General features: G+C 39.2%; 1 protein-coding gene across 3 annotated transcripts in view; it reads right to left on the reverse strand.

The window, feature by feature from the left end:
* LOC135200165 (phosphatidylserine synthase 2-like) overlaps window positions 1-26,124 on the reverse strand; it is a 180,857-nt gene that overhangs the window by 13,082 nt on the left and 141,651 nt on the right. For all 3 annotated transcript variants that reach the window (XM_064228523.1, XM_064228526.1, XM_064228524.1), the window contains one exon: window positions 21,798-21,884. In XM_064228523.1, the coding sequence (XP_064084593.1) occupies window positions 21,798-21,884 (87 nt within the window). The remainder of the gene's footprint in view (window positions 1-21,797; window positions 21,885-26,124) is intronic.

Raw genomic sequence — 26,124 nt, forward strand, 5'->3', positions numbered from 1 at the left:
TAATACAGGGGGACAACTGTATGCGTCCTGTAGGCCTATGGATGCAATCCAATCTCCTAGCCGAATGGATGACAGGGCTGTTTGGTTAGTCTCCATCTTGGATTTTATCTTCACAACAACGACATTGAGCGCACTGACATCCAGGACGGGCCTCCAGCCCCGATTACTTGGGGACTATGAAAAGACGATTGTAAAATCCTGAAGAATAAATGTCCTGTACTACTACTATTGCTCCCTTCTCTAGAAGAGATAATACTTCGGTCACAAGGGCTGAAAACTTCTTTGATCCTGCTGAATAAGCAGTCAAGACAATGGTCATGTTGACTAAGGGAGGCTTTTTCACAAAGGGAATGATATATCATTCTTTCAGAACATTTACAATCCATGATTCTCGCCCCCTTCTGCCCAACTTTCCAAACCAATTGGAGTCTTACCATGACTTGTGCATGGAGAATGTTCTCCTCACTTGCAAGAGGTACCTTTCGACAATGACTTCTTGATGGGTCATGAAGAGGGTAGCTTTAATCCCGTATTTTGCAGAACTAGACTGTCTCAGCTGACGTTTTTCTTTGGAATTTTACCTCCTGAACAAGAATTTAAGGAAATTTTTTTTTGGCCAGCTGTAATTAACCTGTAATTTACCTTTGAATTCTATCCTACAGTAAGGGAGACTGATGGGAATGCAGTTTTGGGTGGGGTAAATCACTTGGGAGAATTATGCCTTACAACTATCCTATGGTAAGGGGGACCGATGAGAAATGAAATTTTCATTATTAAAATGAAGTTTTATTGTATACTTACCGAACAATTATAGAGCCGTGATTTCCACGAGCGGCAGGATACTAAATTCAAATTTAGCGCGTCGGCGTCGCCAACACTGGTGGTGATGACGTCATCTCCCTCCACTCGCAGGAGAACCAGGTACAACTGCCCAGGTGAATCCAATTCTTTCTGCCCGTCCGTCCACCTAAGGGGAGGAGGGTGGGTATAATCATAATTGTTCGGTAAGTATACAATAAAACTTCATTTTAATAAATGAAAATTTCATTTTTATTGTAGTGTCTTACCGAACAATTATAGAGCTGATTACACATTTATGGAAGGTGGGATTCAGTGGACCACTAGTATTTTTAAATGGTTACATTTATTGCAATACCAGTAAACACTCAAGGTGTCTGTTGTACCTTACCTTGTAAGAGAGCTACAGCAGACTGTTACTGCCTCTGGTCGGTGCTCTTCTTACTATTGTAGAGGAATTGGAATTTGACCAAAGTTAGCCTCTACAGGAGTGGAATCCTTCCGTAGTTCAAGCGAGTCAAGGCTGACTGACGGAGGATAGTAACAACAAAGATTGCCCTTGCCCTGGGCTAAGACCAGAAATTCAATCATACAAAACATTTGTCACCAACACCAGATTTAAAAACATATATACCCAACCATTGTAAAATCTGACCTAACAGACTGGTGAGTATCCCAGGTACTCAGTACCCCCAGCTTCCCTTGAACTCGACAACCTATTCAAGGTGAAAAGTTAGCATAGAGGTGACGACCCCTGTGCCGTTTCTCCCAACACCATGCCAGAAACCGCCACCGGACCTAACGTTTTACAATTCTCGAAAACCGTTTCTATCTCTTTGAGATAATGACTCACAAAAACCGAATTCGATCTCCAGAACGTGCTCTGAAGAATCGAAGCTAAAGATAAATTCTTTCTGAATGCTAAAGAAGTTGCCACTGCTCTAACTCGTGAGCTTTAACTCTCAGAACGGAAGATTGTCGTTCTCGGACTGCGAGTGAGCTTCCCTGATAAGCTCTCTAATAAAGAACGATATAGCATTCTTAGAAAGAGGACGAGAGGGATTTTGAACCGAGGTCCAGAGCTTAGAAGATTGTCCTCTAATACCCTTAGTGGCAAACAGATACTGCTTAATAGCCCTGACTGGACATAAGAGCCTTTCTTCCTCCTCATGTCCAACCAAATCAGATAAGTTCCTTACCACAAAACTCCTCGGCCAAGGATTAGAAGGATTCTCATTTTTGGCTAGAAAGGTCAAAGAAAACCGAAAATACAGCATTGCCTTGAGAGAAACCGACTCTTTTGTCTTAGCGTGCAATCGCTGACACGCTTTAGCAGAAGCTAGTGCAATAAGAAAGAGTGCCTTCTTAGTCAAGTTCCTGAGTGAAGCCGACTTCAAAGGCTCAAACGTGGCCCCATGAGGAACTTAAGCACCACATCTAAGTTCCAAGCCACTGTGTCTTGCGGGAGCTTAGTGGTTTCGAAAAAGACCTAATGAGGTCCGACAGATCTGAATTGGAGGAAATATCCAAACCTCGATGGTCGAAAAACCGAGAGAGCATGGCTCTATATCCTCTGATCGTCGAAGGAGCTAGTTTCTTAGAGTTCCTAAGAAATAGAAGAAAAATCTGCTATTTCTGTTAGAGGTCGCAGAAGTAGAGACTTTAGCACTTCTACACCACTCTCTGAAGATTCTCCACTTCCCTTGATAGAGTTTGTTAGAAGACTCTCTCCTACAACGAGCGATAGCTTCTGCAGCTCTTCTTGAAAATCCTTTCGCTCTGACAAGATTCCGGACAGTCTGAACCCTGTCAGAGCTAGAGCGGACAAGTTTTGGTGGAACCTCTTGAAGTGAGGTTGTTTGAGAAGCCACTTCTCTGGAGGAAGAAGTCTGGGGAAGAAGGTCTACTAACAACTGGAGAAGGTCCGGGAACCACTCTTTCCTGGGCCAAAAGGGAGCGATTAACGTTAGCGTTACATTGCTGTGCGACATGAACTTGTTCAGCACCTCTCTTATTAGACCGAACGGAGGGAATGCATAAGCTTCCAGACCCGACCAATCCAACAGCATTGCGTCCACCGACCAAGCTAGAGGATCTGGGACTGGAGAACAAAAGAGAGGAAGACGGTTGTTCCTTGATGTCGCGAACAGGTCTATTGACGGTCGTCCCCAAAGGCGCCAAAGTTTCTGACAAATCTTGTTGTCCAAAGTCCACTCCAGAGGTAACACTTGCTGTTGACGACTTAACTCGTCCGCCAGGACGTTCATCTTTCCCAGAACAAATCTCGGGACTAGCTGAACCTTCGCTTCGTTTGACCACAGGAGGAGATCCTTGGCTACTTCGTACAGAGAGAAAGACTGAGTCCCCCCCCCCCTGTTTCCGCACGTACGAGAGAGCCGTGGAGTTGTCGGAATGCACTGCCACTACTCGACCTTCTACTAAGCTCCGAAACTGTCTGAGCCCCAAGAAAATTGCTAACAGTTCCTTTACATTTATGTGGAACTTCTCTTCTCCGACCAAGCTCCTGAAGTCCGTTGATTTCCCAGTAGGGCTCCCCAACCTGTGTCCGATGCGTCGGAAAAGAACTGTAGGTTCGGGAGGATGGGTCGTAAATCTAACCCTTCTTCCAACCTTGCTCGAGAGAGCCACCACCTTAGGTCCTCTTTTATTTGATCTGTGACAGGAAAGGTAATCGAGTCTGGTTGTGTCTTCCTGCGCCAAGAGGCTCTCAGGAAAAACTGCAGAGGTCTCATGTGCAGTCTTCCCGTCACAAATTTCTCCACTGACGTCAATTTGCCCAGGAGCCTCATCCACTGATTGGCAGAACTTACCTTTTTGTCCAAGAACTCCTGAACTGTCTCCAGACAGCCTTGGACCCTCTTCGGGGACAGAAAAGCCCGAAAACTTGAGCATTCAGAATCATCCCCAAATAAAGGATGCTCTGAGATGGAACCAACTGGGACTTCTGTTGTTGACCAGAATTCCTAACTTTCTGGCAAGATCCAGAGTTGTTCCAAGGTCCTTCATGCACCGACTCTCTGATTCCGACCGGAGAAGCCAATCGTCCAGATAGAGGAGATTCTTACTCCTAATATGTGCAGCCAGCTTCCTATCGGGGATAGAACCCTGGTGAAAACTTGAGGAGCGGTCGCTAGTCCGAAGCAAAGCGCCCGAAACTGAAACACCTTGCCTTCGAACATGAACCTCAGGTACTTCCGAGATTCGCGATGTATCGGAATGTGAAAATAAGCGTCTTGCATGTCCAGAGAGACCATCCAATCCCCTGTCTGAATGGACTCCAGAACCGACCGAGTGGTCTCCATATGAAATTTTGTTTTCTGGACATGCAAGTTCAGGGCGCTCACATCCAAAACCGGCCTCCAGCCCCCTGATGACTTGGGAACTACAAAAAGGCGATTGTAAAAGCCTGGAGGAAAATCCCCTTCTATCTGTTCTATCGCTTCTTTGAGAACAAGCGCTTCCACTTCTGCGGCTAGCGCCAGAAATTTGTCTGAGCCCGGAGAGTATGCCTGGAATGGAATTGGCACAGGTGAGAGCGAGGGAGGTGAAACGAGAGGAATACGATAGCCGAACTTGAGTACTTGCACTACCCAGGCTTCTGCTCCTCTGTTTTCCCATTCCTCCCAAAACAGAGCCAGCCTGGCTCCCACTGGTGCATGAAGAACCGAGCTTTCATTTGGAAGGTTTGTTAACCTTGGCCGAGGCCTTAGACTGAGGTCGCAAATTCGACTTCGGCCGAAAGAAGCGCTTGGGTTTTCTCCCTCGAAAAGGCGCTTGGGCCAGAGGAGAACCGAAGAACAGTCTCCACAGGAGCTTTAGGTATCTTAGTAGACTGTGCCAGTAAATCCGAAGTAGATTTCTTATCTAGCGCAGACGAAATTGACAACACTACATCGTCTGGAAAGAGGTTATCTTTCACAAAAGGAGCAAACAAGAGAGCAGACTTCTGTTGGGACGTAACCCTTTTAGAAGCAAAGGAGCACCAAAGTTGCCTTTTCTTAAGGGTACCAAAGGCGATGAGCGAAGCTAACTCATCACATCCATCCCTAATGGATTTGTCCGCACAGGACAGAACACCAATCCAATCCTCCGCTAACTCCTGAGAAAGAGAAGGACAGTCTTCGATCTTGGCCGCTAAAGCGCCAATAGTCCAATCAAGGAAAAGCTAAAGACTTACAAAAGTTTAAATTGATTCTTTACAACGTGGTCCAACTCAGGCGCTGTAAAGAAAACTTTCGCTGCGGCGAAAGCAGATCTTCTAGAGGAGTCGATTAAACTGGAGAAGTCTCCCTGGGAGGAGGCAGAAACCTCCCAGAGAAGGAGCTTCCCCAGTTACATAAAACCTATACCTCTTACGAAGCAACTTAGAGGGAGGGTAAGCAAAAAGAGCCTTCCCTAAGTCTCTTTTCATAGACATCCATTTCTCCGTCTCTTTTCAACGAATGTCTAACCGCTTTAGATAGAACAAGTTTTGGGAGGAGAGGGTCTGAAGTTTTCCTCCTCATCAAAAAAGTCGAAGTTGGGGAGCGCAGAGCCGCTTTCTCAAAATAATCTGGATAAGACACCAGAAGAAATCTAAGGAGACGTGAATAACACGAGAGGTGATGTGAATCCTCCTCCTCTACTACTTCTTCATTCTCCGATACCGCCGAAGAAGTAGACGGAACTACAACCTGATCTGAAGGTTTTGAACCACCCTTTGGACTCATTCATCCAGTTGGTTAACATCTCTAACTGCTTGCGCAAAGGCGCCAGAGACGAATCAAAAACAGTTAACGTAGGCTTGGAAGAGCCTAAATGTTCATCAGGAGGCGGAAAAACTACTTGCGCCTCGCTTGGAGCCGCTGAAATTCGAGGCGAAACAGGCGCATCAGGCGTAACAGACGAAAAAGCGCCTAAAGAAACACCCTTAGAACTGCTAGCTACAGCGCTAAAACCACAATCTCTACTAGTAGATGGAGCCGAAAAAGGCACAGATTGAGGCGACGAACGAGCCGCTAACGGCCGAGGCGCAACCCTACTCTCAGGCTCCTTATACCGCTTGACTGGAGGAGGCGAAGAATCGGCGCCTGAACGCCTCTTTAAGGGAACGCGAAACGGGCGAATCTCGCCAAGAGCGCCGTGCGACCGGAGACGAATCGCTTGAATCATTTGAAAGGCGTCTGACCGCAACACCTTTCCAACGCTTAACCGAGCCCTGTTGAGGCGCAACAGGCTCAACAAGAGAGGCGCCTGTCTGTGGGCAAATCCCGATCGACTCCCTTGGACTTCCGGTATGTCTTCTCCCCGGTGCGGGGGAGCTGGACAGTGACCTTTGTCTAGGAGACGTGTCAGGACAGACAGACGCACCCTCAACTACACTCTTACCTGAAGCCGCTTTCTCCAAAAACGTCTTAACTGAATTACCAAGTTGCAAAACCGTATTCGCTAGTACCGAAAATTTCTGATCTAACCTCGATTCCAGACTGGCAATGGTGTCGGAAGAAACTACACGGAAGCCGGAGAAGTGGGATTAGTAGGAGGAATAGGAGGTGTAGTTAAAGGAGACATAACAATTTGAGGAGAAACAGAAGGAACAGATGCATCGCAAGACGAAGCAGAGCTAAGTCTACTTTCCCTAAGCGCTGCTTTTCTAATTCTGTCTTTAGCTAATTTCTCCGAGTATGAACTAAAAAACTTCCATTGAGAATCAGTCCAATCACTACACTCGTTACATGTTCGATCTGCTGAACAAAGCTGTCCCCTACACTTAACACATTTAGTGTGAGAATCAAACTCTAATTTGGATAATCTAGTTTTACATCCTGAGATGCAAAACCTAACTCCCGACGGACTAGAATCCGACATGGCAACGCCTAAATAAAAAGCAAATAACAAACAACGCCAAAAAAAGAGTACTTCACCAATTCCGAAGATCAAATCCACAAGAAAAAAGCGAAGCAAAGTCATCCAACCGCACCGACCACCGATGTTCACCGGACGCCGGCAGGAAAAGAATTGGATTCACCTGGGCAGTTGTACCTGGTTCTCCCACGAGTGGAGGGAGATGACGTCATCACCACCAGTGTTGGCGACGCCGACGCGCTAAATTTGAATTTAGTATCCTGCCGCTCGTGGAAATCACGGCTCTATAATTGTTCGGTAAGACACTACAATAAAAAGCAGGGTTATGGGTGGGGTAAAACACTTGGGGGAAGGTTTTGCCATGTTATTGTGTTATTTCCTCTTATTTATGACATTTGAAACACGAAATACAAGCTGAAATAAGTAATAAATTACCCGAAAATGGAGCCGATACATAACCAAAATCCACCTATTACTACTGCAATTATGACGCCAAATCCTACTGCGCATGCACCATGTTATAGGGGAGCTTTTGTTTCACACAGACTCAAAAGCGAGAGAAATAATGGGGGTTTTGGGGGGGTACATTATTTAACCAATCATGTTGCATTATTAACTCTACATTGCAATAGGACCGAGTGGAGAATTTGAGGGATTCATGCATTAAGTTACATATATTCCTTTTCCTCATTTGTTATAATCGTGTTATATTATTTCAAGCTTTTATTTCTGTTCTGCTTATCATAGTATTTGTTTAATATGTGCACTGACTTATTCTCACTTCATAACGTTACCCTATATATCTTACAATATTATATTAGAGTTGAGGGCAGGCCCCTGAAAGATGCCTAAGGGGTGAAACTAGAAGGCGGTTTTAGGATGTTTCAATACCTTTCTGTCAGTGATGTGAAAATTGAAGGTTGCTTGGGGATATTCTATACATGATTTATACATGATTTGTACACTGGTCACTCCATACTCTTTCCATTACGTATTCCCGTCTGGCTATTTTCGTTCCATCATTTTACAACACATTGCTCACCCATAACAATTCCTTTGTTAAAATTTTACCTTATTATTAAAACATTTACATTCACATATTACTTTTTTGCAGACATATCAATTTACACATTTTCATCCCTTCTTTTTTCTATATTCACCTTTGCATGGCTTTCTCACCCATAACAATTTCTCGGATAAAATTTTACTTATTCTTATAACACTTACATTCGCATTATATTATCTTACTTTAAGAACGGTTATGGGAGGGCGGAGGCCCCACCCCCAACGGTAACACCTTCTACTACTAGGTTTGGTTACGTTTGTATTCTAACCTATATGTTACCCATCTAGGATTGTTTTTCTTTAAGGGGGGGTATAGGGGCAGAGAGGTAACACGTTCTACTACGTTAGGTTAGGTTGGTAAGGTTAGTATCCTAACCTAAATGTTACACTTCTTAGATTGACTTTCTTTAGGGGGGGGGGGGCAGTCCCCCGTGGTCAGGTAACACGTTCTACTAGGTTAGGTTACTTTCCTAACCTATATGTTACACTTCTAAGATTGTGATAGTACTTCTGTTAGGTAATCCAGACAACCTAACTTTAACGTTGAGGAAACCTATCTGTGTTCGTGGTTCGTCGGGTATTTGGCCGTATCTGATTCCAAGATTCAAGATACACTTCAAAGAATCGAAGACGAGAGTCCACATGTTTGTAAAGGGGGACCATCCTCCCATGTGAGGTAAAGTTCCCAAACTATACTTCTCTATTATTAGTTAGATCAATTGTGGTTTGGTGTTAGTAAGTTTTAGTAATTATCAGGTAGAAGTGTTGTTATTTGGGTTATTGTTATTTACCGCAATACCTCTACCTAAAAATCCCGCGTCACTTTACCAACTCGTACCTTCTGTGCCCTCCTCCCCCCAGCACCCCATCTTTCCCCTGTCCAACATGTCTCCCTCTTGGTTACGTATCCCACACCATCTACCAGAACTCAAACATGGCAACTATGTTTACGTTTCTTCGCCCGACCCAGAACAACAAATATTGTTCAGTCGAACTAGACAGTGGTAGTTGATGTTTTCCTGTGTTATTTTACTTGCTTTACAAAAAGTTAAGGTAATATTTTGTCGGTCAACTGTAGCTAACCTGTTATTTTCTTTTGAACTCTGTACATCGGTACATTGCACCTGTTGGTACCGTCATGTAGTCTTCAAAGGTAAATTACAGTTTAGTTACAGTTGGCCAAATAAATATTACTGTAAATTCTTGTTAAGCAAGTAAAATAACATAGGACGTCACCTGCCATAGTCTAGTTCACTGCAGAACGCCAGCTTAGAATTACCATGAAGAGAAAAGAGTACTTCCTCTAGAGTGGGAGAAACATCTCTGTCTAGACCAAAAGGGAAAGACTGCCTCGAACTTACAGCTGGAAGACCACTAGGCCTTTTGGAGGATTGTGCAAGACGATCCTGGGTACTTTTCTTTTTTAAGTCGGGTGCAATGCCTAGAACTGTTGCCTGTGGAAAAAACAGGTTTCTTATTCGAAGGCAATTACAACAGAGCATGATCTAATCTTACGAGCCATGGCACCAACTGACCAATCAATAAAGTTCAATACTTCAAAAACTTTGAAGATACTCTTCAAGAGGTGAGCCAATTCCAAGGCTGAAAACAAAATCTTAGCAGAGGAAAAAGCTGAATGTCTGGCTGAATCAAGTAAACCAGAAAAGTCCCCTTGTGAAGAGGTACAGATCCCCAAGGAAGGAGCTTCTCCAGTAGCATAGGACAGATATCTCCACCTCGAAATCCTAAAGGGAGGAACACTAAAGCTTGTTCCCTCTTTTCCATAAGCCATGCCTTCCTCGAAGGCTTTCTTAGCTAAAGAAGAAAGGACCATTTTTGGTAAGTTAGAGGAAGACAAAGCCAGCATATCCATAACAAAAGTAGAAGCAAGAGACAACGGAGTTGTAGGTGAGAAAACGGTAGGAAAAGTGGCCAAAAGGAACTTCATCAAAGAAGCATAAGCAGTCAAAGGAGCTTCTTGGTATTCTGCCTCTTCATCTCCAGATGACACTGGAGAGAGCCATTTCCACAGGAGCTTGATGCGTAACTGCATCCACAGGAGCTTGAGGAGTTGTGACCTCTACAGGCGCTAGAGATGTCGTAGGATCTTTATTAAGCAGAGACAAAATACTATCTATGTAGCTTCAATTGAATGGGATCAACTTCAAAGATATCAGAGGAAACTAAAGGCGCTGGGGACACCAATGGGAGCAGCTGTGCGCTTGTCTGGCTCCATGCAAGCAGGCGCTACATGGCGCTTGTTGACTGCTGAAGGTTTAGGCACCAACGGGCACTTGACTCCAACTGAAGGCATGGGCACTACTGGGCACTCGGCCCTGCTGGAGGAGTGGGGGAGTCAAAGGAAGCACTGACGCCTAGTGAGGAGCAGACAAACGACAATGAGCATTGGGTGCTGGGGAAGCATCAGCTTCTGAGAGGCAATCAAAAGAAAAATGCTCTGGACTGTCCCAGTGACTACAAAACAGGTGCTCCAGACCTCTAAACCTCTTGACAGGAACCACTGGAGAAAACGCTACATCTGCAGTGCCCGTTTAAAGGATGAGACTTACTCCCTGAGCACCACTGATGACATGGAGAAGAATCCTCTGAACTCAACAAACTTTGCACATCCACAGAGGCCTTTCCAGTGGCTCTTTGTTGCAACCTGGGATGCGTCAACAAGTTAAATGAGGAGGCGACTGCTTGTGGGCCGACCCCACCAACCTCCCTTGGGCTACCAGTTTGACTCCTCCCAGGTTTTGGGGAGTATGCCAGTGACCTTTGCCTAGGGGAGTCAGTGGAATGAACAGCCACCTCCTCCACTAACACTGCACTATTACTTTTAGCTGCTCCATCATCTGCATTAATAAAGTGAAGCGCTTAACAAACATTTCTTTGAGGCTGGTGATGGGGTTGGGATCGGAAGTGTGGTAGCCTGAAACAGAAGACAGTGGAATAGTAAGAGAACTGGGAAAGGGGGCTAAAGAAATAATAGAAACATTTGAATCCGACTTTAATTCAGAAGATCTCTGGCTAGCTGATTTTGAATTTGCCCTAGTCAAAGCCTTTCTTTTTCTGTCTCTATCTAACTTTCTTAAATGAGACTGAATTCTTCCATGATCTCTCATCCCAGTCAATACACTCTGAACATCTCAATTCAAAAGAACAAGCTTGTCCGTGGCAATCCATACACAAAGTATGCAAATCATAAGATTCTTTGGTCAAACGTCTATTACAACTTACAGCACGATATCTAAATTTAGACAAACTTGACTTCGACACTGTCACAAAAGGTTAATCAAGTAGGTAACAATAAGACAGTTATGATAAGTTAACTAAAAAAGAACATAACATTATCTAAATAATGCTGAATCGGCCAACAAATGAAAATTCTTCACCATTTGTGATGAACCAACAATCAGAAAAGTCAAGAATTTCAAAATTAACTGCAGCCAACAACCAGTGTACAGTAATACCTCAATAATAGCAAGAACTTTTCATTGGAACGTAACCAATTATCATACGCAAGTATTTCACACTCAAACGCATCATTTTCAAATCCTGGAGAAACCCTGCAAAAGTGTTACGTAATTTATAAGTTTTCAAGCTTTTACATGTAAATTGAATAACTTTCATTAATAAAAATAATTCTCTCTCTCTCTCTCTCTCTCTCTCTTCTCTCTCTCTCTCTCTCTCTCTCTCTCTCTCTGTTACTAAGATGAATGAAGTTTTATGGTAAATGTAGTATGTACTGTGTCTATTATTAATAATATTTTAACTGTAATTACAAAATTTGTGTGTGACAGTATTTTAAAGAAATAACCCATCCCTTTCACTTTAAACAACAATCTCTCTCTCTCTCTCTCTAACTAAGATGAGAGAATTTTTATGAGAGAATTTTTAATGCCACCAGAAGCTCGAAGTCCAGAGCTGTCAAATATGTCAAGTAATGATTATGACAGGAGGGTGTGTTGCCAGATTAGCAATCAATGATTTTTACATAATTCTCTCTCTCTCTCTCTCTCTCTCTCTCTCTCTCTCTCTCTCTCTCTCTCTCTCTCTCTCTCTCTCTCTCATGTATCTTCACACACTCCTATATTTTTACCAACCATTTGTTTCTTTTTTAAGTGTAATGTATTGGGCAAACTTTTAAATGAAATTACTGTAACTTTAATTTCATTTAAAAGTTAGCTTAATACTTATATAAAGACAATGCTTCTCTCTCTCTCTCTCTCTCGTAGTAGCCATCTTGCTTGGTGAGACGTACCCGCGTGAAGTCACAATAATCAACAGATATCACAAGTTTAACATACGACTAGAATTTGAGAAAATATCTAGAAGTGTTCGTGAACTATCGGTGATAAGATTAGTGTGAAAATAGTAGGATAAAGCGTCTTCTAAGTTAGTTATCAAGTGTAATACTATAAATCAGAACAAGATGGCAGGTAAGTTCCAAACTGCGGGAAAAGGTGGCGTAATTTGGCGTGTCTAGCAGATTCGCAATACGATGAGGTAGCAGGAAGGGAACTGGCATTTCTCATCTATGAAATCAGCAACAGTCCTAACCAAAAAGATACAAAAGCATTCATAGATATATTAGAAGGATATAATCCTTCAAACTGGAACAAATCTAATGAAAACATCTTGAAAATAATTGAAGAAGTTCCAAATAAAATCCAAGTGGTCAAGAGACTCATAAAGAAAATATACATAAACCAACATATTCCGACAAAGAAAATGAATAAGGTGAATCTTGTGAATATACTAATTGATGCATTAGGAAAAAAGAATGCCAAAAGCATGCAAACTGTGTAAGGTTTGGTATAGCATAGTCAATCCACAAAACCTAATCAGAAAATGTGCTGCATGCAACATTCCGACCCATCCACAGTGTGCTGAGGTAATACAAGATTTGAGAAAAGATACAAGAATTTTTTGTTCAACATGTCTATCATGGATAGACAATGTTATTAAATCAAGATTGAATGTACAAATAGTTGAGGATGAAGAAGAAGAGGAAGAGAAAGAAGAAGAAGAAGAGGAAAACGGAAGAGAAGTAAACAAAAATGAAATGACAGAAAAAAATAGGAAAACAAAGAACAAGATAAAAGTATGGATGCAGAGATACTCATTGATACTACATATGAGGCAATAAAGCAGCATACCTACGAAGAAATAAATTACGATATGACAACAGAAAAGCAAATCCCGAAGAGGCTCTACCCAGATCTATACATGACGGGAAAGAGGAAAAAATAGACAAGAAAGACAAAATCTGCAACCTTTTGAAAAGAGGGAATTGCAGATTTGGAGAAAGATGTTACTACAAACATCCTAAGATATGTCAAACTATGAAATATATGGTAAATGTGCATACTTAGATGGGATATGGGGATGATTGCAGAGATCTGCATCCAAAAATATGTAAAACCAAAAACCTAAAAGAAGGAAAAGGATGTAAGTTCGACAAAAAATGCAAATATATGCACCCTGTAGCCATGAATCATAATCAAATAAATAACCAACCAAGTAATAAAATCCAAAATAAGAAAGAACAAATAAAGAGAGAAATCAAGAATATCAGGTAAAAGAGAAAAGCAAACCACCAATGAGATATGCAGAGGTGTCAGCAAAGAATTTCAAAGCATCAGCTCCGAAATTCTACTCAAGAGATAATAACTGTATTTATTATGCAAGAGATGGATTGCAGAAACGGAGAAAATTGCAGATTCAGACACAAAATGAATAATTATGATGAAGGAGATCAAATAGTTATGGAAAAGTTGGATTTTTTAATGTCAGAATTTCTGGAAATGAAAAAAGAACAACATACCAGAACAGGAAAGAGACATGGGAAAATCCTTATTACTATCAGTATTAAATGAAGGAGAAAACACGCAAACCATCATAGTGATGAATGCGCAGGGTTTAGTTACGAGTAACTCAAAAAGAAAAATAGAGTACTTAGAAGAACTAACCAAAATGAAAAGAAAATAGATATAATGAATATAAGTGAAACCTGGTATTCCCAAGAGACTGGGAATGATGATCAAATAAAAGGGTTCCAAACTTATAGATCAGATAGAAAAAATAGAATCAAGGGGGAACCGCAATATATGGGAAAGACAAAAAACAAGGAAAAATATATGAGAAATATAGTAACTCAGATGTGAACTAATAGCGGTAGAATTTGAATCTGAAAAATTTTGATGAACATAGTAATATATAGACCTCCTAATACTAAAGAGTTTGACTTAATAATTGAAAAATTGGATGATATATGTAGAAATCACAAGGACTGGACTATTCTCCTATCTGGTGACTTCAACTTTCCTTTCGTAGAATGGAAAGAACGAATAGGAGATTGTGGTTGTACTTATACATATAAAAAAGAGAGTAATAGTAGTGCAGAAGATAAGAGGCAATTTGAAAAGCTATTAGATATGCTACTAGAAATACAACATTCAACAAATAAATCACCTGCCAACAAGAAGGAAATACTTTAGACCTAGTATTTGTGAACGAGATGAATTATGTTAAAGAAATAATAGTTTATAATGCGAGTATTTCAGACCATAATGTCATAGAATTAACAGTTCATTCCAAAGCAGTGAAAATAGAGATAAGCAAGAAATGAAAAAGTGGGAAGGATATGGAAAATACAACTTCTACAGTAAAAATATAAAATGGTCAGAAATTAATGAAGAATTAAACAAAGATTGGGATAACATTTTCGTAAGTGATGACATAAGGGTAAATACGGAGATATTATATAAAATATTGGAGATAATAGTGGAAAAATATATACCGAAGAAGAAAAGTAAACATCATTCATGCATACCAAGAGACAGAAGAATCTTGTTCCAGAAAATCAGAAAGTGGAAAAAAGGTCTTGCAAAAGAAAAAAATGCATGGAAAGTTATAGAACTAAAAAGTAAGATAGAAAATGCAGAAAAAAGATTATACAATCAAAAGAAAATGAAAAACGGGTCTTGGAAGAAAAAACCCTATTAAATATCAGCAAAACCCCAAACTATTATACTCATATGCGAAGAAGATGAATAAAAGAAGAATAGAAATAGGCCCTCTGAGAATTGAAGGGAGATTAACGAATGAAAAAAAGGAAATTTGCAACATACTGGCAGAACGATATAAGAGAGAATTCACCCCTAGAATAGATAATGAAGATAATGATATAGAAGTAAGGGATGAAAATAGTGAATATTTAGCTGACATAGATATTAATGAAGCTGATATTGTGCAGGCTATTAATGAAATTAAAAATGGAGCTGCTGCAGGGCCTGATGGAATTCCTGCTATTTTGTTAAAGAAAGTAGTTCATTCTATCGCAAAGCCACTTGCAATATTATTAAGACAAAGTGTAGATACAGGCAAGATATATGATGAGCACAAATTAGCGTATATTACCCCTACTTTCAAAAGTGGATCAAGACTTGAGGCAAGTAATTATAGGCCTGTGAGTCTAACATCACATATAATGAAAGTGTATGAAAGGGTAATGAAGAAAAATATTATGAAACATTTAATAAAAAATAATTTGTTTAATAAAGGACAACATGGTTTCGTACCCGGAAAAAGTACACAAACCCAACTGTTAGTCCACCGTGAAAACATATTCAAAAATATGAAAAGCGGAAATGAAAACAGATGTGGTTTATTTAGACTTGCAAAAGCTTTTGATAAAGTAGACCATAATATATTAGCGAAGAAAATTAGAAAACACAATATCGTGGATAAAGTAGGAAGATGGTTAAAAGAATTTTTACACAACAGAAAACAGATAGTTATTGCAAACGACGAGAAATCGGATGAAGCCAAGGTAATATCCGGTGTGCCGCAAGGTACGGTGTTAGCTGCAATACTGTTTGTTATTATGATTGAAGACATAGACAATAATGTTAAGGATTCGGTAGTGAGTAGTTTCGCAGATGACACAAGAATAAGTAGAGAAATTACTTGTGATGAAGATAGGAACGCTCTACAAAGAGACCTTAACAAAGTATATGATTGGGCAGAGGTAAATAGGATGGTATTTAACTCTGATAAATTTGAATCAATAAATTATGGAGACAGAGAAAGAAAGCTATATGCATATAAGGGACCTAATAATGAGACCATCACAAATAAGGAAGCAGTTAAAGACCTTGGTGTGATGATGAATAGGAACATGTTATGCAATGATCAAATAGCAACTCTGTTGGCAAAATGTAAAGCAAAAATGGGAATGTTGTTACGGCACTTCAAAACAAGAAAAGCTGAACACATGATTATGCTTTATAAAACATATGTTCGTAGTCCACTTGAATATTGCAATATGATATGGTACCCACACTATCAAAAGGATATTGCACAAATAGAGAGTGTACAAAGGTCCTTTACAGCTAGAATAGAAGAAGTTAAGGACCTAGACTACTGGGAAAGACTACAATTCTTAAAATTATATAGTCTGGAAAGGAGAAGAGAACGCTACATGATAATTCAGGCATGGAAACAGATAGAAGGAATAGCAGAAAATATCATGGAACTAAAAATATCAGAAAGAGCAAGCAGAGGTAGATTAATAGTGCCCAAAAATATACCAGGAAAAATAAGGAAAGCACACAGGACATTAATCCACTACGCACCAGCATCGATAATGCAGCGTCTATTCAATGCGTTGCCAGCTCATCTGAGGAATATATCAGGAGTGAGCGTAGATGTGTTTAAGAATAAGCTCGACAAATATCTAAACTGCATCCCAGACCATCCAAGATTGGAAGATGCAAAATATACCGGAAGATGTACTAGCAACTCTCTGGTAGACATTAGAGGTGCCTCACACTGAGGGACCTGGGGCAACCCGAACAAGATGTAAGGTCTGTAAGGTAAGGTAAGGTCTCTCTCTCTCTCTCTCTCTCTCTCTCTCTCTCTCTCTCTCTAGAGGTGGGCAGTTTCTCTCTCTCTAGAGGTGGGCAGTTTCTCTCTCTCTAGAGGTGGGCAGTTAACATTAAGACCTCAGGTTTCTTATTTATGAAAAATACAAATTGATTGAAAAATTTGTCATTTGTTCATATGCAGCACAAACCTTCAGTCTTAACAACAGGATAGACTTATACTTGGAGGGAAGTACAAGTACCCTGAACTGGCTTGGGGTTCAGCTCACCTGGCTACCCTTCCTAGAAGATCGAGTTCTAAAGAAGGGGGTCTGAGCCCGTGAGAGAATTGATAAGTGAGTATCTAAAAACTCAACTTTCTGGGATTAACACAATGAGACATGTCCAGATTCATTGCATTCATGGAATGTAACAAAAACTCTTTTTGTTCAAGCAAGATACAATGTAGTCCACAGGGATTTGTTACTACTCCCTCCCTCCCCTTGTCAGAGAGAAGAATAAGTGCTACTGAGAAGCAGACTTGCTTATTTTATAACAAACCAAATAACTGCAACCAGTATGGTTGCCACACTCAAATGTATCAGACCAGTTGCAGCTTATGACATGTCTTATTCTTCAACCCATCCTTAGGAAGAAGAAAGGAGAAAAGAGAAAGGAGGAGACCAGCCATCTCACCCATTCTCTCTTCCACACAATCATCTTAGGTAAGATACAAATTGTCCCGCTGGGGGCACTGGATGAGCTACACTACTTGTTGGGCAGCCACCACCGGACAAAAGGAAAAAAAAAGAGTCCAAGGACCGGTGGGCAATGTCCTATAGGAAAAGGAAGTGAAAGTGGTCTGCTGAAGCCAGGAACCAGCATTCAAAATCCTATGAATAGATAAGTTCTTCTTAACCCTTAAACCCCTATTAGACGTATTTTATGTTGACAAAAATTGTGTGTTGGGTGCTTAATTGATGTAAAATAAGTCAACGCTAAAAAGTTTCTTTAAATATTCGCGGAAAAACAGTTATAGGTCTACTTGGCGAAAAATTTTAAATCAAGCACCTTGAGGGATGCTGGGAGTTCACGGATCAAGCTGTTGTTTTGTTTACAAGCATTACCCAGGTGCGCATGCGCGAATTTCTTTCTTCTCGCACTAAAAAGCATCAGCGACACATCTCGGAAATTTAGTTACTTTGTCATAATTATTGCACCGTTTTATATTAGCTGTTACATAGAATTTTACATATGAAAATGTGTGCAATTTCATGTAAATACAACAAAAAACAATCCATGGTTGTAGCTTTTATTAGTTTTGAAATATTTTCATATAAATAACAATAAGTGCCAAAACTTCAACCTTCAGTCAAATTTTACTCGAACGAAATAGTCGAAAAATGCAATTGTAAACTAAACCCCTTACATTCTAGTAATATTCAATCATTTACCTTCATTTTGCAACAAATTGGAAGTCTCTAGCAAAATTTCGATTTATGGTGAATTTTTGAAAAAAAACTTTTTCCTTACATCTGCGCGCGGTAACTGCCGAAAAAATAAGAAATTCTTTCATCAGATTGTCGTAATGTTTGCATCGTTTTATATTAGCCGTTACATAAAGTTTTATATATGAAAATGTCTGCAATTTTATGTAGAATACAACAAAAACCAACCCATGGTTGTAGCTTTTATCAGTTTTGAAATATTTTCATATAAATAACGATAAGTGCCAAAATTTTAACCTTCGGTCTAATTTGACTTGACCAAAATGGTAAAAAAAGGCAATTGTAAGCTAAAACTCTTACATTCTAGTAATATTCAATCATTTACCTTCATTTTGCAACAAATTGGAAGTCTGTAGCACAATATTTTGATTTATGGTGAATTTTTGAAAAAACATTTTCCTTACATCCGCGCTGTAACCCTGCCGAAAAAATCTCAAATTCTTTCGTCAGATTGTCGTAGTGTTTGCACCGTTTCATATAAGCCGTTACATAAAGTTTCATATATGAAAATGTGTGCAATTTCATGTAGAATACAACAAAAAATAACTCATGGTTGTAGCTTTTATCAGTTTTGAAATATTTTCATATAAATAACGATAAATAGAAACAATTCAACCTTCGGTCAAATTTAACTCGACCGAAATGGCCGAAAACTGCAATTGTAAGCTACAACACTTACAGTCTAGTAATTTTCAATCAATTACCTTCATTTTGCAACAAACGCGAAGTCTCTAGCACAATATTTCGATTTATGGTGAATTTTTTAAAACAACTTTTTTTTACGTCCGCGCATTACGAATTCATGCATCATATTTTGATATTTTCTCTGTGTTGCTTTGATCGTTTTACAATTTGTTATATACCAATATCATCGCAATTTAGTGTACAATACAACAACAAAAAAATAACCCAATATGGTGAATTTTTGAAAAAACTTTTTCCTTACGTCCGCGCAGTAACCCTGCCGAAAAAATCAGAAATTCTTTCGTCAGATTGTCATAGTGTTTGCACCGTTTCATATTAGCCGTTACATAAAGTTTCATATATGAAAATGTGTGCAATTTCATGTATAATACAACAAAAAATAACTCATAGTTGTAGCTTTTATCAGTTTTGAAATATTTTTATATAAATAACGATAAATAGAAACAATTCAACCTTCGGTCAAATTTAACTCAACCGAAATGGTCGAAAACTGCAATTGTAAGCTACAACACTTACAGTCTAGTAATTTTCAATCAATTACCTTCATTTTGCAACAAACGCGAAGTCTCTAGCACAATATTTCGATTTATGGTGAATTTTTTAAAACAACTTTTTTTTACGTCCGCGCATTACGAATTCATGCATCATATTTTGATATTTTCTCTGTGTTGCTTTGATCATTTTACAATTTGTTATATACCAATATCATCGCAATTTAGTGTACAATACAACGAAAAAAAAAATAACCCAATAGCTTTAACCGTTTTGCTCACAGCACGATTTGTATACAATTACATATGAAATTTTGTTTTCACGCTGTCATATATTCCAATATGATAGATTTTTTTTTTCCTTTCTGATGGTTGCATACTAAACTTCAGGCAATGAAATAAAAAGGAGCCAAAAATGAACTCTTAATCTTAAAAACTAAGTGTGCTGTGATTTAAAAAAAAACAAAAATTCCGCTTCGGCGCTCACTCCCGAACCCTGCCGGCATACAGGAGACACTTTCGGAAATACCGGCTCAGCGTTTAAGGGTTAAATGCCAAAGGAAATCAATCCTATGATGTCATCTGCTCTAGCCTACACAGACACTGTGACAGGACTATAAGGCGAGGATTATGCCTGCTTAATCACCTCACACAGCCAGAATGAAATGGAGTTCTTGGAAACTTCCACTCTGGACCAGCCAGTGCTAATAAAAAGTCTATGACACCTAGGCCTTCGGTGACGAATCCTTTTTAGATAGCGGAGCAGAGTTCTGACAGGACAAATACTCCTGTGGATCGCTGTCCACAAACCCATTCAGGGAAGAAATCTAAAAAGAAGCAAATCTGCCCTCATGAACTGGGACAAATTCAAAAGGCCACAGACCTCCAACCCCTGGTGTTTTTAGCATCATAACTCGGACCATGAAGCTCTCTAACTCTTTTCGTGGAAGCCAAGGCCAACAGGCAGACTCTTTAGATTCAGATTCCTGACTGACGAATGACGTTAGTGGTTTGAATGAAGCTCGAGTGAGACTACTCAGGACCAGAGTATGATCTCGCATTGCAGGTTTGAGTTCTCTTGGTGAACACGATTGTTTGAAACTTCTGAATAACATCAAGATTTCCCAGGATGAAGAGATGTCCAGGCCCGTCAGGTGGAGGACCAACCCCAAGGTGACCCTGTAGCCCCTGAAAGCTGAGACGGAAATAGCTTTTTCATTTCTGAGAAAGATTAGAAAATCCGTTATCCACTCATTTAAGTTCCAAGTGGAGAGAAACACCACTGACGACCCTAACTACCGTAGACAGCCCACTTGCCCTAGTACACTGCTGACAAAGTCCCGAGATAATTGGACATCTGGCCTGCTGCTTTGTGAGAAAAGCCTCTCGTTCTCAGGAGATAGTTGATAGTCTCCAGCCATGAAGCAATAGAGATCTTACCAACTGGTGAAACCTTTCCACATGAGGCTGGCAAAGGAGGTTGTTCCAGGGGGGAATTTCTCTCAGAACCGCTGACAGAAGATACAGAAGTTCTGGGAACCGCTCTGCTTGTGACCACAGAGGCACCACCAAGATCAACCTGAGGTTCCTGGAACTAATTACTCTGTTCAGGGCCTGACAGATCAGGCATCATGGAGGGAATGTGTACACCTCGAGATTGTGCCAAGGATGCTGAGAGTGTCCTCTGTCAGAGGAAGAGGATCCTGGACCACCAAGAAGTAGACCTCCAGCTTCCTGTTGAAGCGGTTGGTTAACAAAGAGAAAGATACAAAATAAAGAATTTCTTAAAAGTGGCTAAGAAGACTTCTAAAAATAGATTGGTCGGTTGGAAGGGGAAAGAAGAATGAAATACTTATGTATGTAATCTACACTCCTATATTTTTACCAACCATTTATTTCTTTTTTTAAAGGTAATGTATTAAGTTAACTTTTAAATGAAATTACAATAACTTTAATTACATTGCTTAACATTTAGGGAGCATGATTAGGGTTATATTTAGTGTTCAAACTCTAGAAATATGCATTTATTAGCATTTTTAGAGGCAGTGCCAAAACTTACACAAAAATTCCCTTTTCATGAGGGGGTCTGGAACCTATCCTCGCATAAGTTCAGCGTACTATACTGTAACCATCAGCCGGCAAAAACAAACTGAGCTCTTAGCCAAATTGTTCCACTCTTTCCCCGAAAAAATAGCACAACCCACAAATTTTGGAATTTTAACTGCCCCACAAGTGAAACTCTTAGCTACATAATTACCTGGTAAGTTACACAATTAAAATATGTTCTTGACAACATGCAATTTGTTATTTCTTTCGGGTTGGGCTCCAAAATCTATCTCTCTCTCTCTCTCTCTCTCTTCATTTAGATCAGGGCCAATAGATGACCTGTCTCACAAACTTCTGAATCAAATAAAAATATTTAAGTACATATATACAATTGTCTAATAATGCACTGCAATTTTAGATGTGCCAATATTTAAAAGTCTTCTTACTTGAAGGTATGAGGGTCAATGTAGAAATTCCACATGGTCCACACAATGAGTAATGCTAAAATACCTATCCATAGAAGCACCACATGTCTGAAAAAATAAACAGAAGCAAACTGTACTCTTCACAAATTATCAATACCATATGCTGTATCTGTAATCTTCACAGATTATTAATACCATATACTGTATAAGTTCGATTAACCAGATCAGCGAGTCCAGATTCTCTAGACTCCTAGGTTTATGTTAATTTCATCCTTAATAAAAAAATTAATAATAAAAAATAAAGATGCTTATGCTTAGTACTCATAATCTTGTAAACTGCAGATGGCCAACGGCATAAAGTTCCATTTTACACCATAAAAAAAATTTGGATGAAAACTTGGACAGGTTAATATCTAAAAGCATAGACTATGGCATTAGTTAAAAAAAAGTTTTTACAATTTTTTAGCTCATTTTAGAACACCTCAGGCACCAAGCATCAAAGTTCATGACTTCTCACACCAAGATTTCACACAAGTTACCCACTCAATAGTTTCCTTGACTAACCACATAACTGAAAATGGAAAGCTGACATTATTGAGGGAAAACCTACTATAAGTTATTAATTCAAACAAATGAATAACTCTAAAACAAACTTTAAAAATTTATACTATAAGAAATATGCATCGTATATGAAAATGATCTACTCATTATCTTTTTCAATACTATTTTCTTAATGACATTTTTGCCATTTTCAGAGCAAGAGTTAGCATACTTTTTTCAATTTTATGTAAATCCTAAACTTAAGAGGTAAAATTTGTGGTTTCCTTAGCTTAAAAATAATTTATCATTAGTAGAGTGGTATCAGGTACAAATTTTATGCAAATCTCTTTAGTCATTAGCTCAAAATATATATAATAATGGGTCCTTATACAACCCAATACCCCATTAAGGATTACATTTCTAAACCTAAAATGGTTTATACACAGCTTTATGTTATTAAAATAAGCAGTTTATACACAATTTTATATTATTGAAATAAGCGATCATAATTATTATTACATATACATATAGTCATCAGTAGGGTTACCGAAACTCAGAAGATCAATTAAAGAGTTTATTATGATATGTTTTGCGTCATCCTGACACATCATCAGTCTGTAATATAAAATCAATTCACATTTATAAAAAATATACAATTAAAGTTTAATTGCTATTTTAAAAGGGATACATAAAACACTAAAGTTATTCATAAAAACTATTGTTAAAAGCTAAAATTATTAAAATTATTTACAAGGTGACATTAAAATTGACGAAATTTAGGATTAAAAAGGAATATTAACCTTAACAAAGCGTAGGATAAGAAAGGAATGGCTGTAGGACCGTCGTTTGCCCAGATCTCGACTATGCCAAGAAAAACTGAGTAGAGGATTGACCTAGGGAAGGAACGAGGTGCTTGATAGATAGATAGATAGATATATAAGGAACGAGGTGCTTGATAGATAGATAGATAGATAGATATATATATATATATATATATATATATATATATATATATATATATATATATATATATATATATATATATATATAAACGTATATGCTTCTTGTACCTCAGCATTCAATATGGGGATGTGACCTTCTGGCACTCCTAAAATGGCCTTTTAAGGCAGGATGAGGTTTGTAATTATCAAAATTCTATGGCTGAAGGCCGACATTACTGAAAAGGATGAATTTACATAAACTCTGGACTCTTGTTTAAATTAACTATATTTACACTTAAAATTACATGTAGGTCCAGAAATTACTAGAAGTTGGTTGATGACAGGTCCACTGGAAACACGTGGCTAGGAAATGACCCAGACCCCCAGAGATATGAATTGTGCAAAGCGGGTTATTTAAATGCAAGTGGCGTTTCCAAGATTTCCCAATATTTCTCACACAATCAGGTATGGTATTTTTCTGCAAAGAGATCACATTCTAGCATCAGTTTTAAGGCAAGGGACACATGGGAAATGTTAAACACTACTTGCTCTTAGCATTGCATGTTCAAGCTTATTTAAGGGGGTATAAAATGACTGGGAGCTTATACAGGAAGGAATACTAAGTTGCTTGAATTAACTAGGGGGGTGTTTAATATCATTACTAACATCACAAGCGGAATCAATCACAGCACTGAACCAGAATTGAGGAGTGAGAAGTTGAAAAAAGAAAGGGGAAAGTTGCCTTGGGAGAATGAAACAACATATAAACAAGAGGCAAAAATGATTCTCTGACTGCACTAGAAATTACTCTCACAGTGCTACCTGGAAATCCTGGGTTTTGTTGTCTTCTCATCTGCTGACATTTCTGTGCACTATGGACGGTTTAAGAACAGTTGGGGATTGTCAAGGTAATTGCTTTATAGCAAAGGAAGATAAAGGAAAGAAAAACGCATCTTCGAGAAGTTCTGCCGCACGGAGGTTTTCGCGCGTATGTTGGAGGCGCCTGTTCTCATGATGGTTCTAGAATCGGCAGGAGTTTTGTGGAACTTGTCAGGCGCCGATGTGACGTGAGAAACGCCGCGATTTCTGATGCAATACCTCATCTAGATGCTTCTAAGAAGTTCCTGTGATGTTGGGAGTCTGTGACGCTCGCCGTAGGAGAGATCATTAGTAAGAGACACAGATCAGATTATCAGTGAGAGATCAGCAGCAGCAGAGATCATCCGAGAGAGATAAGAGAAAAAGGGACCGACGAAGGATCAGAGGAAAAGTTGCTCGAGAATTGGTTGGATTCTGGTCTAGTCGTCTTCAGGAGTGGACGACCGAGTTATCTCGACGTTGAGCAGACTTCAGAGAAGAAAATGTCCTGCTAGAGGTTTTGGGGAGTTCCTTTCAAGTATCAAGAATAGACATTATTTTCTGCAATACGGAGTCAAGAAGACGTCTGCAATCGTAGTTCTCCTTTTGTGAAGCCATCGCTTTGAGTCGCAAAAATGGGCAGCAAGTATTAGAATTACCTCACTGTTCCCCCAGTTCATGCATTGTAAGATTTTTCCTTTTTATGTAAATAGGAGATACCATTCTGCATTTATCTTTGTTAGTAAGCTTGTAAATAAACCTTTGTTGTGTTAGTGTTTCTTTCTATATTCGTATTCCCAGTTTCAACTGTTGGTGTTGAATTCCTTTTTTTTTTTTATCATAATATCGAACCTGAAGCGGACCTCTCTCAGAGGCCGTAACAGGGATCCCCAGAGGAAGCAGGGTGAGCAAAAAATGGGGGAGAGTGGTGTTCTGCAGGTGAGAGGTGTCTGGACTCTGAGAAAGTTCTGAGAGCAAGCTGCTGCGGCCTCGTCCTTTTAAAATCTCGGCATCAATGTGCTCCTCTCCCATTCAGGACACCTCGGAGATTAACTTTAGGCAGCCAATGGGAGTAGAGATGATTTAGGGAGAACGAAGGCTTTCAGTTCAGAGGAGCAACTTGAAATGCATGCAATTTTTTTAGAGGGATATGACTTTTCCTTTGTTCTGACTTAAAATCCTGAACACTTCCCCATTCTAGAGGATATTTCAACCCTAGACAGGTTGGAATGGACAAGACAAGCTAGAAACAAGAACAAATGATAAATATAAATTACAAACCTTCCACACTCCCTCGAGTGAACTTAAAATATAAAATAAATTGAAACACTGCGGATGTAGTTGAATATGTACTTGACAGGCAGAGAATTTAAAATAATCTAATTCTTGAAAAGTAATGAATAAAGTGTGATGTGGCTAAAGAGATTAATAACTAACAATTTGCTATAGCACAACAAAGAGAAAGAAAGTCCAATTTTATTACTCTTAAAACATAACGTCACACTGGGAATGACTCTTAAAGTGAACAGCAAACAATGACTATATAAATTAACCTATAGGGTTAATAGTGTACTTAATTCTATCATGTAAAATACAGTCAGCTTATTGTTTAAGGCAACACATGCTATTAGTTTGCCTGGATGGGGCGATATGATATGACATTTTTACTGCATATATTAGGACTTTAGCATATGTCCCTTAGCAATAAGCCTAGCCTATGTTAGCGGTTGCTGACATCTAAACCTAAGAGCTAAAAGCTTAGAATATGCCAATAAAATGTATAAATAATCAGTATGTACTCATTTCAAATAATTATTAATTAATCATTAACTATAATACACAAACAAACAAAAAACAAACCTTCCAATCGATTGTTTACATTCAGCTCTTACCGTCTTACGAGTATCGAACGAGCGCCAAGCAATCATTTTTCCTAGCACACAGTAAGCCATAAATTGTCATTAGTATCTCTCTTCAACTAATGAAACTACCAAACAGTATAATAACCA

Source organism: Macrobrachium nipponense, chromosome 26, assembly GCF_015104395.2.
Source record: "Macrobrachium nipponense isolate FS-2020 chromosome 26, ASM1510439v2, whole genome shotgun sequence".
NCBI lineage: Eukaryota > Metazoa > Arthropoda > Malacostraca > Decapoda > Palaemonidae > Macrobrachium > Macrobrachium nipponense.